The following is a 15,342-nucleotide window of genomic DNA, read 5'->3' as shown; positions in this document are numbered from 1 at the left end:
GATTAATTACCACGTTCTGGTCCCTCAGACTGGAGTATTACTTATCGGAGCTGCGTCTGACACCGGCCCGACACCTCGTAAAATAAGGAACTGCGCCTCCCGGCCTCACCCCGCGCCGCAGCCAGGCCACCAAGCCGGGAAAGGCGGAGCGAGGGGAAGCCGAACAAGCGGGATCGGCCGTCTGCGCGCCGGGGGGTTCCCAGACTGGACAGCAGAAACTACCCGCGTCCCGGGACTTGGCAAGCGCCGCCGAGCCCCAGGACACAACGGGGAAGGAAAAGACGAAGCCGAGCCGCCTCTCCTGGCCAGCCGGGAACCGAAAGTGAGTCCGTAGAGAGCCCAGACTCCTGGGGGAACAGATGGGCAAAGGGCTCTAGGAGGTGATGGAACTCAGGCCCGAAGGGCAGGCAGCCCAGAGGATACCAAGCCTTAACGAACTACGCCAGAAGAATGGGCGTAGGGCCCACAGCCCCTCACAAAACCTAGGCCAAGCTCACTCGTACACTCAGACCAGGAGTAGAAACAGACACGCAATACACAAGCCCCGCTCCCTTGGAGCCTACACATGGGCGAACACACCACAAACAGCAGTATCCCGAGACAGGCCCGGCAGGCGTGGGCTAAGAGGCCTCGGGCCTGCACTTGGGATTTGAGGCCCTCTCACATCGCCGGTCCCAGCGGCAGCGTCCGAGGCACAGCCAAGACCATCCGAGGTCCCCGGGCCGCGCGCAGGTAGCAGACTTCTTCAGAACTGGGGGAGCCAAGGAGAGAGTGGGCTTAGAGCCCAGGCCTCCCTGGATCCCAGATCCTCGCCTCCGCCTACAGCCAAGCCCCTCAGCTTTTGCCCAGGGCTGCTGACTTCCTCGCCGCCTCCCTGCGCAATGGGACCTAGCGATAAGCCCCAAGCCCGGGTGCTAGTCCAGGCAGAGTCCAGTGCTAGTCCACGGCCTCAACAGAGCTGTGGGCTGGGCTCCGGAAGCCCACCCGGAACCTGATGGACGCAGCGAATTCCTCAGAGCAGAGGACACTGCGGAGTGGCTCGAATCCACTTCCCACATTGTGCGGGACCGAGCGTGCAGGGCGCTCTCGTGGCCTCCTTAGCTCGGGTTCAGCCGAGGCTCCCACGTACACTTCGTTCCCCCTTCCCCCCGCCGCAACTCTGGTCCTTCCTTCCGCTGGCTTTCTTCTCTGGCCTATGGAAACAACGAATTACTTTTCGCCTTTCAAGGCCCGGATCCCAAGCCACCTCCTCTGTGAAGCCCCCAAAACCCTGGTAGCTGCCTCTCAGTGTTTTACAACTGGCACGGCCCTGTCGCTCGGTCCGCTTCTACTAGCGCTGGGGGTGCTGCAAGTCTTGCCCACTAGACTAGGAGCTCCTTGAGGGCAGGAACCGAATCTGATTCGTTTCAATTTTCCCAGCCTCCTGCGCGGCCTGGCGCAGAAAAGACGAGCAATAAACATTTGCTGAATTGAATTGCGTTTTCTCCTTATTTTATTAATCCTTCCCCTTCCTTCTTTCATTCTTTCTTTTCCTCCTTCCTTCCTCCCTCGTTATTTTTTATTTCTTGGTTATATTCAATTGTCATGTTTTTCAGGCTCATTAAATCCATTTAGAGACAAAAGAATAAAAGGCAGAAGGGGAAGGGCGGGGGAGGAGAGAGGGGGAAGGGAGGGGAGGGGGAAGGCCGGAGAAGCAAACAAATAACGCGCTTTAACTAGACGGGCGGATAAATGGCCCCGTTTCTTCTCAGCCCGGATGCGCCTGCTTAGCTGCGCGCCCCGCGGGCGCCGCAGCTCGGGTGGGCTCAGCCCTGGGGCCGCCGCCCCCAGCCCAAAGGGACCCAGCGGGGCCAGGCCCAGGGCCGCGAAGCAGGGAGCGGCCGGAGGTGCCAGGGCCGCTTCATTGGGATTCATGAGCGTGTTGGGCGGGCGGCCTGGGGCTTCGGGCGCGGGGCGGGGGCCGAGTGGGGGGGTGCGCACGGCGGGCGCAGATGCCCGGGTGACCGCCCCGCCGCGGTCCCTGCGCCGCCTTTGTGCCGAGGAGGCGCGCGCGGGGACCTAATCCATCAAATTGTCTACAAATTGTGAAGAAAATTCAAAAACCATATGGTCGCCAGCGCCGGCGCGCTCTGGGCTGCGGAGGGCCGCGGCCGTGCCCGCACCGGGAGCCGCGGGGGGCTGGGCCCGGCTATTGTCGCCTGTCAGCGGCCGCCCGGGCCCATTCGTCCCGGCCTTCATGGTCCGCGCTCCGAATTACAGACCCATCCATCCTAAGAGAGCGCAATTTTTGTCGCCCGGGAGGAACCGGCCGCACGCCTGCCCCGCTGCCCTGTCGTCTCCTTCCTTCTCTGCTCCTTCTCTCTCTTCTCCTCTCTTCCCATTCTTTTTTTCTCCCTCTGTCTCTGTCTCCCTTTCTCCGTTTCTCTGTTTCTCTCTCTTTTCCTCTTTTTCTCCGTCCTGTCTCTGTGGCTCTCCGCTTTCTCTCTCTGCTTTTGGAGTGTCTTTCTGCGCTCCTTTTTTTTTTTTTTTTTTTTTTTTCCCTGTTTCTCTCTGTCTCTTCGTTTCCTCCTGGACACGCACGTTCCTGGCTCGGGCCCGGGGGCCCTATCGCCGCCCGAGACCAGATGCGCATTTCTCACATCAATTTTGCGGAGAAAGAGAGCCCAGCGGCCCGGAGGCGGGACCCCACTCCGGTGACAGCGGCTACTCGCCAGCCCAGCGACAACAAAAGCCCGGAGAGAAACCCGCTCTGTCCGGGAAAGTGAAAGCGAGCGGCCTCAACCCCTGCCCCCGCCAGCCGGCCTTGGGGCGCCGCAGACCCAAGAGAGTCCTTGCAAGATCCATACCTCTGCCCCCAGCGGAGTGCCGGGGTGTGGGGGCAGAATTTGTTAATGTTGCCAGAAATTCACACCAGCTCCCAGACGCTTGGGCTTACATTTCCAGGTGCCCACATTGAAATTCAGCCTGGCCTTGATGCCTTTAGCCTCTGGCCCCATACTCAAAGATGAGGCCCTCGGGGCTAGAATCGAAACTTGGGAACCCAAGGCTCCACCCTGCGTCTGACTGAGTGATACCTGCAGCGCTCACGGGGCTCAGTCCAGTTTTCAGGGAGTGAGGGAGAATGCCCTTGGGTCTGGGGTAGGATGCAGGAAATGCAGGGCAAGACACCCTCCCACCCTTTGTTCAACACAAATTAATGTTGTACTGTGGTGTGCCCCCACATACACAGGCATTTTCTCCCAGCATTTCACGGCTCGTTTTTTACCCCGACCTGGCGAAGCCCGCTTCTCTCCCGATTTAGCAGCTGCCTCAGGTTTATGGGCAAGAAGCGCCTCCTCCTGCTGCTTCCCCCTCGCCGTTCACTCTTAAGCCTGTGCTGAAAATCCCCCCCAAATCTCCAAGGCTGGGGCGACCGGCAAGAAGCAGCGGCAAGAAGCCCAGCCTGCCGCTGCTTCTCGGAAACGGGCCCACCACTCAGACACGGTCGCCGCCGGTTCTAGTAAAATGGCAAAGACTTTATTTATTGGAGAAAGAGGCCTTGGGTACAGTCTGAGGAGGAGAGGGGAAGGGAGGAGCAGGGAAGGGGCACTCGCAGCCCACCCATATCCAGCCACCCTCATCTGGCCAAGTCGGGTGGGAGTGGGGTGTTCGAGGTGGCAAGAGAGACCCAGGGCTGTGGAGGAGGTGAGATGAGGGCTTGGGTCGGCCTCCTCTCTGTCTCTGTCACATGCAAAAAAATTCTAAAAAGAGTACAAAATAATTATAGGGCTTTGGGTTCTGTTTTCGATGGTTGGTTGGTTGGATTTCCCCCTGCATTGTCCCTAAGAGCCGGACTCCAACAGTCAGTCCGAGGAAATGCGGGAGGGAGGGAGGAATCTTAAAAACAGCATTAGTGGGCATTAGGAGGCAGAAATGGCATCGAAAACAGACTTTTCTCTCAGAGGGTGGGGAGGAAAGATCGATTTTGAAACTTGCAAGTCAGGACCCGGCTGCCCACCTCTTCCCTTCCCACATGACGAAAAAAGGCAGGAGGAAATAGAAGTCAACTGCAATAAGGCCGAGGGAGGCGAGGAAGGAGCGGGCCGGTGCATTCGCCACATGCAGAGAAAAATCAAAACAGCCGGAGCTGCCCCTCCTCTAGACTGCAGGGTTAGTGTTCCCCGCCCTGGTTTCTGCCCTCAGCAAACCCGGCAGCCCGAGAGCTTTGAAAACATCGAAATCTCCGAGATTTAAAAAATAAAATAAAATAAAGGAAAAATCAGGCTGCGGTGGGAAGAACCCGCTATATAGGTTTAAATATTTATATAGAAGCCATACAGAATTGCACGGCGAGGGCTTCCGGGGCGGCGGAGGCCGCTGGCGGCGGCCGGCCCGGCCGGCCAGCCTGGGTTTATTGCTTCGAGAGGGAAGAGGAGGCTGCCAGGAGCCGAGTCCGGGGCCGGGGACAGGGGAGGAGGCGGGAGTTGGCAGAGGAGGTCCCAGCTCCCCTCGGCGGTCCTGTCCGGGAGGTGTTGGGCTTTCGAGCGCTAGGAGCCCAGGGCGGCGGAAGACCCGGGGCGCCGCTCAATCGTCCACGTCGATCTCTTCGTCTTCCTCGTCCTCCGAGCAGTCCTGGCTGCTGGCCGGCTGGTCCGTGAGCGGAGAGGCAGGCGAGAGCTGCAGGGGGCCAGCGCCCGGGGCCTGCGGGGCGCCTGGCGGGAGGACCGGAGAGCCAGGCCTCGACTTGGCCCTGCCGCAGCCGCCGCCACCGCCGGCTGTGGCCTCCGAGTTCTGCTCGAGTTCGGCCAGCGCCACGATGTCCATCTGCCCGCTGGGGCCCAGTTTCTTGGCGGACTCTACGTCGGCCTTCATCTCCTCCAGGTCCCGCTTGAGCTTAGCGCGCCGATTCTGGAACCAAGTGATGACTTGCGCGTTGGTGAGGCCCAGCTGCTGCGCGATTTGGTCGCGATCGGCGGGGGACAGGTACTTCTGGTATAGAAAGCGCTTTTCCAATTCATAGATCTGGTGGTTGGTGAAGGCCGTGCGCGACTTTCGCCGCTTCTTTGGGGTCTGCCGCTGCCCAAAGATGGTCATCCCGTCGCGGCCTGGGAGGAAAGGACAGTGTAGGCTCGCGTTGGGAGAGAGGAAGCCCACCCTGGCTCTCGCCCCCATAACTCCGTAACCCACCCAGGCCTGTCCGGCCTGCAGTCTACCAATGTTCCCTTCTCAGATTTAATTCAGCCTCCAGGACCAGGGCAAGTCTTGGCTATGGCAAACCATCTCCTGTCTTTGGTCTCCCAGGAGTCCCTAGGAAAAATTATTTTGGTCTCTGCCCCCTACCTAAGAGTTGGTTTGAAAGACCCAAAGTCTCTAAGGGTATGAGAAAGCCAGACAGGGACACCCTAATTGCGGTGTGAATGTTGGTTCTCCATCCCTTCCCAATCACTTCAACTCTACCCCACCCATAAGGTCCCAGCAAAAGACTCTCGATTCCCCACGCCGAGTAGCCGGGCTAAGACCTCCCAGGACACTGGGAAGGCAAGGGAGCCCGGCAAAGCAAGCGACTGCGGAAAGAGCTTGGGTTCTCGCCACCCTTCTCCGGCCACCGCCCAGCTCTGGCCTACCCAGAGGTCCCTAGGAAATAAGGATTGGGTCCCGTCCCACATATCTTCACTCCCATAAGCAGCTGCTCAGGCTGGAAGGCCCTGGCGGCCGGAGTGGGCAGAGGCGAGCAGAGGCATAGGGGACCAAGCGCGCAGGGCACAGGGCGCGAGGCGCTGGGTGCAGGGGAACCCAGCAGCTGCGCCTACCTTCGGCTGCCTGCAGAACGCTGACCTCCAGCCCCTTAAACGTCTTGCTGGCGAGCTCCTCCAGCGCGCACAGCGGCGAGGTCTGCGAGAGCAGCGCGCGGCCCGCCAGGGGCAAGCCGCCCGGCGCGTGCTTGTCCGCGGCGGCCAGCAGGTGCGCCGCCCCGCACAGCGAGTAACTTCTCCGCACAGACGGCTTGTTCAGGATGTCCTCGATGCTGAACGGCGTCAGTGGCTTGTTGGAGTTGGCAGGCGGAGGCAGGTGGTCCAGCGGACTGCGCCGCCGCTCCTCCCCCGGCGCCGCCTTGCCGTCCTCCTTGGAAGTCATCTCGGCCTCGTTCGGGGGCCCGGCCGGGGCGGCTCGGGCCGCGGGGACCCAGCCCGCGGGCGGCTAGGGCGCCGGACGGCGCGGGCAGGCAGCGGCGGGTGGAAAGGAGGCCGCACTGGGCAGGGCGCGGGCCGGGCGCGGGACAGATTAGCGCGGCGGCTGAGGCGGGCAGAACAGCGCCGGGCCCCGGGAGGAGGGCGCTGACGCGGGCGCCGCTGCTGCTGGGGCTTCCAGCAATCCGGGGCCGGAGCCGGGGCGCGCTGCGCGGGGCTCCAGTTTCGCCAACCCCGGTGCTATTTAAAGGTGTCAGGTGGCTCGGCAGTGGCTCCTGGCCCCGGGTCCTGGCGGCCGCAGTTGGAAGAGCCGAGGCGAGGGCGCCGATCCCGGACTGCGAGGGAGGCGGAGAGACGGGGCAATTGACTATTGCTAACAAGTTAGCCTTGATCGGGGTGTAATCAATTATCTGCAGCGGCACTTCTCTCTCTTTCTCTCTCCTTTCTCCCTTTCTCCTCTCTTCTTTCTCTCTGTTCTCTCCTCCTGTTCTCGCTCTCCCTCCCTCCCTCTCTCTTCTCTCTTCTCTGCTCCCCCCGTCTCTCTCCTTCTCTCCCTCTCCCTCGCCCTCTCTTTCACTCTCTGTCTGTCCAATGCAGGCGGCTCTAAGTTGGGAAGCTCATTAATTAGCGGGCCGGGGGTAGGAGGAGCCGGCTGGAATTAGCCTGCCTAATGCGCCTGTCAGTCCGGGCGCTGCGCCGGGCTCGGCCCGAGCTGTTTGTAAATTACATTAGCGGCTCCTTTATTGCACCCGAACCTCGGGCGACTGAAAAGCCACCGCCCCCACCCCAAACTGCGAGCCGCGCTCCTGGCGCACCCGCCTCCCGCCGGCCTAGCCGCAATGACAGCACCGGCCCAAAGGTCTCGGTCTCTCCGACCCGAGATGTGGAGCCCGAAAGGGTGGTGGGAACCCCAGCCCGGGAGGGACGCGGCCGCCGCGCGGGCCAGGTAAGACCAGCGGCCCGGGTGGGCCCCGCTGCCACCCAGCGTGGACTTTGCGGAGCTGAGATCAAGAGCCCAGCGCCTCTAACCCTGACCCTCTTGCCCCTCACCCCACTGCCTGGGCGACGCGCCTGGGGAGAGGGAATCTGAAGCCCTCCTGCGCTGGCCCGCAGGAGGTCAGAGTCGGCTGCGCAGCCTTGGGTGGGCGACGCGGGAAGGGGGTGGAGGAGCCCAGGGGTTGGGGGAGGGGGCTAGTCGGGGAGCTCAGCCTTCTCCACGCGGAGAGGCGGAGGAGGGAATTGTTGGCGGCTCTGGACGCCTCTCTCCGGCCTGATCCCGAAGCGGCCGCCCTACCTCCTCCGGTAATCTTGCACACTTTCCTCCGGCAGCCGCTCCCCAGGCTGGCTGGGGCCACCGTCGGCCTGATGATGGGCGTCTGAAGAGTAGCCAGGCCAGGTGCCGGGGCTAACGGGGCCGGCTCCGTGCCTCCCTGCTGCGCTCCGCCCGGGCCCCGGCCGGGGCCCCGCTGCCGGCCCCGCCTAGCCTAGCGCCCGGCTTGAGTGCATGGCCAGGCCGACTCCAGCTGTTCCGGATGCGGGGCGGGGGCCCGGCGGGAGCCAGGCCGCGGCTGGGCTTTGCTCTCAGGAACTCGCAGGGAGGCCAGGCTTCCAGTTAGGCTGGGGCTAAAGACCTTAGGGCCCGGGATCTGTGACTATCGGGAGAACCGTGTTGTGTGCATTGTTACTTGAAGGTGTTTGTGTTTTTGAATGTGTGTTTGTGTGTGGTTCTCCATGTGTATATTTGTATAAATGTGTGTGAACCAGTGGGTATATAGGTGTGTTTGAACTCAGCTATTTCTTTCATTTCCCTGAGGCATTCCAGCAGGGCCGTGCCCTCAGGCCTTCCTGTCTTGCTACCCCATTCTGTTTATGTGGGGCCACTGGCCTCTTTACTAATTTTCCATTTCTGCCCTTGGAGAAAGGAGGGGAGGACCTAGAGGGGGTTGGAGTCCAGGGAGGAAGAGCTGTTCCCCTCCCACACACACACAGCCCCGGCCCTGGCTTTGTTTGTAAACTCCTGGGTGGGCGGTGAGGTTGGGCATTGGGCAGCACCACTTGGACCAGAAAAGGGCCCAGAGAGGCCAAAGTGAGGATTTGTGGCCCAGGCCAAGGGTTGGGATGGGAAGACTAGGATTTCTTGCCCCTTCTCCCCTCATATCTAACCCCAGAGAGGGAGTGAGCTAAGCTGGGCTCCAGGGCGGGAAGCAGATTCTTTCTCTGGATGCCTCAGCGTAGGGGACCTCTGCACAGCAGAGATAACGTTTCATGATCTCGCCTTCAGTTGTTTGTTTGGAATTGTGGCTGGCAGCTCTCTGGAGTAAAAGGGATAGTGTAGGAAGAAAGGGTTCTTGTTTGGTGCCCCAGTGTTGTGAGTGTTGGGAAGAACCCCTACCCTCTAACTCATCTTTGTCCTGCATTTTGGGATGGGAGTAAGCGAGTCGGGGGAAGACAAGTGCTCAGAGGCGGGATTGGTGAGAATGGGAATCACAGTTCCCTCAGAGCTGCAGATCCACTCCAGGGCAGACCTGTCTCTACTCTTCTGCGCTGCCCTGGGAGCCACCAGGTGATGCTGGGCCTAGCAACAGAGGAGTCAGAGCCTAGAGACTGGCAGAGAGGGACCAGTGGGAGAGGGCGTCAGGGAGCTGAACCTGGGTGGCTTGGAAGCTCTGGGGCCAAGAGGGGTCTGTCTTCTCACTTCCTGCCCTCAGGATCCCATTTCAGCCTTTTCCTGCCATAACCCCAACCCCCTGACCCAGAGCCTCAGGCAAGTGAGGCTACCAGGGAGGCAAGGAGGCCCCTCTAGATCCAGGAACCAGGACCCTTGGATACCAATAGAGAGAAAGAGAGAGAGAGAGAGAGACTTCCTCCCATACTTCCACACTCTTCCTGTCCTCTTCAGTATTTGCATCACATCTGGTACTAGCCCATAGGATAGGACTTTAAGGACAAGCCAAGCCCCTGCTGTTGCCCATCTCCCAGACCCTCAAGACCAGGGGAGTTCAGGGTTACTAGGAAGCTGACAGGAAGGGGAACATGAACTGGGGAGCAGAGGGGTCCCTCTGCTTGGCATGTTCTTAATGTCTCATCCTGCTGGCTAGTACTGAGATCTTTAGTCTTCAGCCACACCATGTCAAAAGGAACACAACATTTCACAATCATCTGCTGAGTTACCTCCACCATCGACACCAAACCTCTTCTTCCCTGGCTGACCTCTACCTGCTGTCCAATCCTATGACTTGGCTATTTTGGCCTAATTCGTTGGCCTCTTGGTCAAACACACTTGGGCACACCATATAGCTGGGGTGTGGAGTGTGGTGTGAGGTTCAGGGATGTGGGCAAGTCTGTGGTATCGCCCTGTGTTTTGTTGTTTTGATTCACCTAGATCCCCTTATCCAGGCCACCTTTGGAAACCAGCCCACCTGCTACACCAAACTTTTCCCAACACTATTGTCCCACCCCTACCTCCACTGCCAAAAAACTCCATTGTGTGGGGGTCTGGAATCTTCTGGACTCCTGGGAGCCCAACCCGCTTGCCTCTTGTACCCCTCTTGCAGAGCAATGAGGTATATTTTGGGTTTGTGTAGTGATCCCTACCTGCCTCCTCTGCCAGACCCGAGGGCAGGAGCCTTCCTCTGGGTATTACAGTCCATCTCGGACCTTCGAAGTCCTAGGAGACACTGGGCTCCCGCTGAATATTGGTTGAATGACTTTCTATAGAGCAAATGGGGTATACATGATTGTGCAATGTGGAGGGGGATGGTTTGGGCCCCTCAGAGGAGTTTAGAGATTAGGAGGATTCCAGAAACGAGTAACACAGGGTCAGTGGGGGTAGAGCCAGCCCTGACAGTCTGGGCTCCAATCTTTCTGCCCAATCCCCTCCTGAGCCCCCATGCTGGGGCAAGGCAGACACTCTGGGAGTCTCCCCACCCCCAGTCAGCTGGGCCAGCACCTTCTCACCTGGAGCTGAAAGCAGCTGATTCCCAGGGTCTGCTCCATAGAGGGAATACCTGTCTTCAGAGCATAATCTATATGCTACGCTGATCCTGAATTCCTGTTTGCTGCTTAAACAGCCAGGGTCCAGGTTTATTCTTTCTCAGTGGATAGGGAAGGGATGATTCTGCCAAAAATCTGCTTTCCCTCAGTTTAGGGAATATTCCAGACAAAGAAGAGGGAAACAGCATTTCATGAATTGCCACAATAAGGAGACCCTGCCGACCCAAACAAAACAGGTTAATCCTTAACACAGGAGAAGAATTCGCTTAAACCCCCAAAGACTCCATTGGATTCACTCTGGATTGTTTTGGTACCCCCATTCATTTCCAGATTATTTGTGTAAGCACCAGCATTGACTCTCAGGCCAGAGTTCCTTTAGAGCAAAGGGTCTGACACTGCCTGAAACAAGTTAACTTGGCCAGCAGTGCAGATCATTTACTGTTGTTGTTGTCCCATGAAGACCTGCTACTCTGACACTCTGTGTGGAATTCAGAGTGTTTCTTCTACTATGGAAGTGGACTATGATAAACGGCCTCCTGCCACCCAGGCTGAGCCAGGACTGCCCACTTGGTTTTCACATTTTGCCCTGGGCCACTGTCTGCAGTAACAGCAACAATAACCATGACAATAAATACCATAAGCCCTTACCTTGTGCCTGGCTCCAGGCTAAGAGTTTTATTCATTTCATTTATTACTCACAATCCTTCTAGGTAGCTACTGCTCTTACCCCGATTTTACATAATAGGAAAATGAGGCCCAGAGAAGTTAAGTAACCCATCCAAAGTCACACAGCCTGTTTTGGAGTGATCAGGATTGGAACACTGTCCTTTTGTTTTGTTTTGTTTCTTATTCAAGTCTGTCCCCTTAATTCCTGAACCATGGGGTTCTTAACCAGAGGTCCCCCAAGGGCTCTTTGAATGGGCTTCAGGGGCTCTGTAAATCTCAGAAATTGTATATGTGTACCCAGGTGGGCACATTTTTCTGGGAGCAATATTATATAACACCTAGGATTCTCAAAGCGGGTGGGGATCCAGAAAAGGTAAAGGCTGGAATCAGGCCACTGTGGGGAAGGGAGGCAAGCCACTGGGGAAGGGGGAGGGAAGCAGCCTCCTCCCAGGCCTGGGGATCAGGGAGGCCGCTGCTTCAAAATTCAGGCTGGGCTCCAAGCCTGCTCCTGGACCTGCCCTGCTTTCTCTGGTCACACCCAGCTCTTAGGACCTCAGCTGGCAGGAAGAGGTGGGGCACCATCTGAGGGCAGGACACTCCTTGGTCCCCTCCCTGATTCTCCCCTTCCCTACTTCTTTTGTGAGCTGAATGCCTTCAGAGCACCATGAGAAGGTGGCCGTACCACATGCACCAGCCTCCTCCAGGCACTGTAATCCTGCATGGAAGGAGCGGGGAGTGCTTGCCCTTTGGAAGTACTGGGGGGCATAGACAGACCACTGAGTGACAGAGACAGGCAGGGAGGAGAAGAGACAAGTTCTCAGAGATGCTCAAATCCTGGGTGCACATACTCTGCAGCTTCTAGAACAGCCTTCTCTTTTGGTTCCAAGCTTTTGCTTCCCTCATCCAAGGGTTGGGCTGATTTGTGTCCTTTCCTTTCCTGGCACTTCCTGCTCTGTCTCTAGTGCCCAACTCATTTCCTGGGGGAAAGCTTCTCTGCCCTGTTCGGCTCCTCTGTGCTCCTTAGCACATTCCCCTGGATGTCACTGTCATATTGCCAAGAATGTGCTGCTTTGTCTGTCTGTCCTGCCTCTCTTTCTCCATCTGTTGTGAACTTGGGAAGGAAGGACCTGAATCACCTCTCCATGCCCCTATGCCAGCCCAGCATACACCAAGGGGTCCAAGCATTTGTTGAGTAAATAAACTAAATAAATAAACAAGGGACAAAAATGGAGCCAGACAGGAAACTTAGCCTGTGCCTCAGAGAGAGGACCAGGGGTAGGTGTATTGGTTTTGCCAGCTGCCTGCAGATGCATGCGGCGCTCCTGCCGCTCACACCAATATACTCAGAGGGGCCCAGAAACCTCATTTTCTAATGCTTTTTGGCTATGGAGTGAGTTTCCTGGGTTGTGGACCCAGCTGTGGTAGTGTGGTCTGACTTAGTAATGAACTTCCCTCATTTGCTTTTTTTGTTTGTTTTTGAGATGAGGTCTCACTATGTCACCCAGGATGGAGTGCAGTAGCACAATCTGGGCTCACTGCAGCCTCGACCTGCTAGGCTCAAGTGATCCTCCCACCTCAGCCTCCCAAGTAGCTGGGACCGAAGGAGCATGCCGCCATGCCCGGCTAATTTTTGTATTTTTTGTAGGGATGGAGTTTCGCGATGTTGCCCAGGCTGGATTTTTTTTTTTTTTTTTTTTTAATAGGATTGAGGCCGGGAGCAGTGGCTGGGCCTGTAATCCCAGCATTTTCGGAGGCTGAGGTGGGCAGATCACTTGAGGTCAGCAGTTTGAGACCAGCCTGGTGAACATGGTGAAACCCTGTTTCTACTAAGAATACAAAAATTAGCCGGGTGTTATGGTATGCTCCTGAAGTCCCAGCTACTCGGAGGTTGAGGCAGGAGAACTGCTTGAACGTGGAAGTTGGAGGTTGCAGTGAGCCGAGATCGCACCACTGCACTTTAGCCTGGGTGACAGAGCAAGACTGTCAAAAAAAAAAAAAAAGAAAAAAAAAAGAAAAGAAAAGAAAAAAGAAAGAAAAGGAAAGAAAGAAAGAAAGAAGGAGAATAGGATTTACCCCCCATCATTCATTGGGCCCAGAAGCAGAGAGGAAGAATGGACAGAAGATGGGAGGTGATGGGCAGGCAGGAGTAGCAGGAAACAGACACCCACACGCCACCCCAGTAGCCCAGGGGTCTATGAAGAGGATAAAGGAACCTAAGTGAGCATGTGTGTGTGTGTGGGGGGGGGGGCGGTGTGGGGAAGAATCTGGTTCTGTTCCTGATGGAGGTGGCATTTGAGTTGAACTTTGTAAAACCAGGAGCATGTAAATAGGTGCAGAAGCAGGGACCATCCTGGAGGCAAACGGAACAGCCAAGCATAAGGCCAAAAATGCCACCCTAAGAGAGGTTCCAGAGTTCCCTATAGCTCCTCCCTCTGTTGTCCTGGCGGTGAGCTACTGGGTAAGGGTGAAACCCTTAGTCCCTTGTTTACCGGCAGCAGGTCTGCAGCCTAGAGCCAGGGGCTGCTGGACTCCTGGGATGGCTATTTATTTATTTATTTATGGGGTGGGGTGGGGTGGGGTGAGGGGTGGGGATGGGATGAGAGAGGCTGCTTTCCTGGGCCTACAATTGGGGTTCCCTTCTCCTTGCTATCTCCAGAAACTCCAAGAGCTGACCCTCTGTCTTACTAACTCAAATGGCCCAGAAACATCAAAGTCTGACCAAAAACCGTTAATGGTAGTCAGCTCCCTCCCTTTCACAGAGGTCTCACTACTGTCGGGGGGCGCCGGGCGCAGGCCGGGCATGAGGCCTGGGCTAGGCCAGGTGGAAAGGTGGAAAGACCTAGTTGGGACACACGAGGAGACCAAGGAGCCGCCCACCCGGCTAGATGGACACAGGAAAGGCCTGAGTCAGGCATCTCATAATAAATAAACTGCACGTGAATAATTCAGCAGTCGCGCGGGGGCTCGTTTCATTAGCGCCGCCGCCGCCGCCGCCGCGCGGCGCCCAAGTCCCCGCGGAGGGGAGTAGCCAACTAAGGCACTTGAAGAGGGAGTCGGGTAGAAGATCCCCCGCCCACCAGTATCCTGGATTTACCCAGGTCGAGTTCAGAGAGCCTCCCCGGTCCCAACCCCCTCGGGCCCCATGGGTCAGGGGGCCGCCTGCTGGGCGGTGCTACCTCAGCTAAGCCGCTCCGGTGTCCCAAGACTCCGGGCAAGGGAAGACAGGCGGCGAGACGGAGCCAGAATAAGGGATGCGGACGTCTGACCTGCGGAAAATCCAGCATCTGCAGTGCCCAGCCGCACAGGGAACGTGGACGGCGTGGTTCCAAGCAAAGTGAAGACGCCAGGCTCGGATCTGTGCTCAGAGCCGGGATCCCTCCGGGCTGCTTCGTCCTGGCCGGGATTTTCCTTGCCCTGAAGTGAGGCGCCAGGGAAGCTGCAAAGCCCTCCGCCCTCTCTGAACTCCCATGTACTTGGGCCTCTCCGAGCCTTTCTTGGGCCTGTGGATGCAATTCCTGCAGCACCAGACTCCCCTGTCTCCCCGCCGCCCCCTAGGTACACTCCGTAACTTCCGAAGCCTTATTTCGTTTGAGCGAAACCGGGCCCCTTTGGCTCTTGCCACTTCCCACAAATCCCTGGGTTCCCGATTCTGAGGGATCGCGTTCATCCCATCTCACACCCACCAACGCTCAATCCCTCCAGTTCCTCCCCAGCCCCTTCACTTCCATTAATTAGGTCGACTCCCTTCCTTCGCCGCCCCCTCGTGTCCCCACGTAGCCTCCCTATACCTATGCGGCGAGCCTCGGGCCAAGACCTCCGCCCTGGCTCCGCTAGTCCTGCGGGGGCCGGCATGCACCAGGCCTCAAAAGGGATCTTCAAGGGAATTCCGCATAGCCAGATCCCAAGCCTCCAGAGAGGCCACCAGCCCTCCCCCATCTTCTTCTTCCTCCTCCTTCTCCTTTCCTCTTCCCTCTGCCTCTACCTATTTCTTTCCATTCGTTTCTTTTCGTTTGGTGAGGTGCCACCCGCCACGGCTCTGTCCCCTAGGGAGAGGCCTGGACTAACTTTGCCGTCCTCGTGGCCTTAGCCCGGACTGTGAGTCTCGAACGGCTTCCGAGAGGCAGCTCAGGTGTCTTCGCAGAGACAGGTAAGGTGGGCTGGCGATTCCCTAGCCTCAGATGGCTCTGCCACCAGCCAGCTGTGTGATCCTGGGTAAGCCTTTCAACCTCTCTGAGTCTTGACGTTGGTAAAAGGCAGGAGATTTGGAGAAGGTGTTGGGAGACTAAATCTTTTCATTCGTTTGAGAAAGGGAGTCGCCTGTGTTGGGACCTAAGGAGGAAGTGAGGTTCTCAAGAATTCTAGATCTGAAATGGCCGTTTGTTTTAACGAGTATTTTGGGAGCAGCTGATAACTGCTTTTTATTTTTCTTTTTTTTTTTTACAGCCGATGGGGTGCCAGGCGTTAGAAACCTTCCCTCCAATCCTCACCATGTCTCCATTTTGCCAAAGAAGAAACT

General features: G+C 57.6%; 1 protein-coding gene across 1 annotated transcript; it reads right to left on the bottom strand.

Moving 5' to 3' along the window:
• Positions 1-3,529: 3,529 nt before the first annotated feature.
• LBX1 (ladybird homeobox 1) lies at positions 3,530-6,762 on the bottom strand. Its single transcript, XM_032169980.2, has 2 exons — positions 5,790-6,762; positions 3,530-5,084 (listed from the first exon to the last, which is right to left on the bottom strand). Exons 1-2 carry the CDS (start codon positions 6,112-6,114, stop codon positions 4,564-4,566), a joined length of 846 nt encoding a protein of 281 aa, XP_032025871.1. The 5' UTR covers positions 6,115-6,762; the 3' UTR covers positions 3,530-4,563.
• Between the last annotated feature and the right edge of the window lie 8,580 nt (positions 6,763-15,342).

This window comes from Hylobates moloch, unplaced genomic scaffold (genome assembly GCF_009828535.3).
Source record: "Hylobates moloch isolate HMO894 unplaced genomic scaffold, HMol_V3 SCAFFOLD_3, whole genome shotgun sequence".
NCBI lineage: Eukaryota > Metazoa > Chordata > Mammalia > Primates > Hylobatidae > Hylobates > Hylobates moloch.
This window is presented reverse-complemented; position numbering and strand designations above follow the sequence as displayed.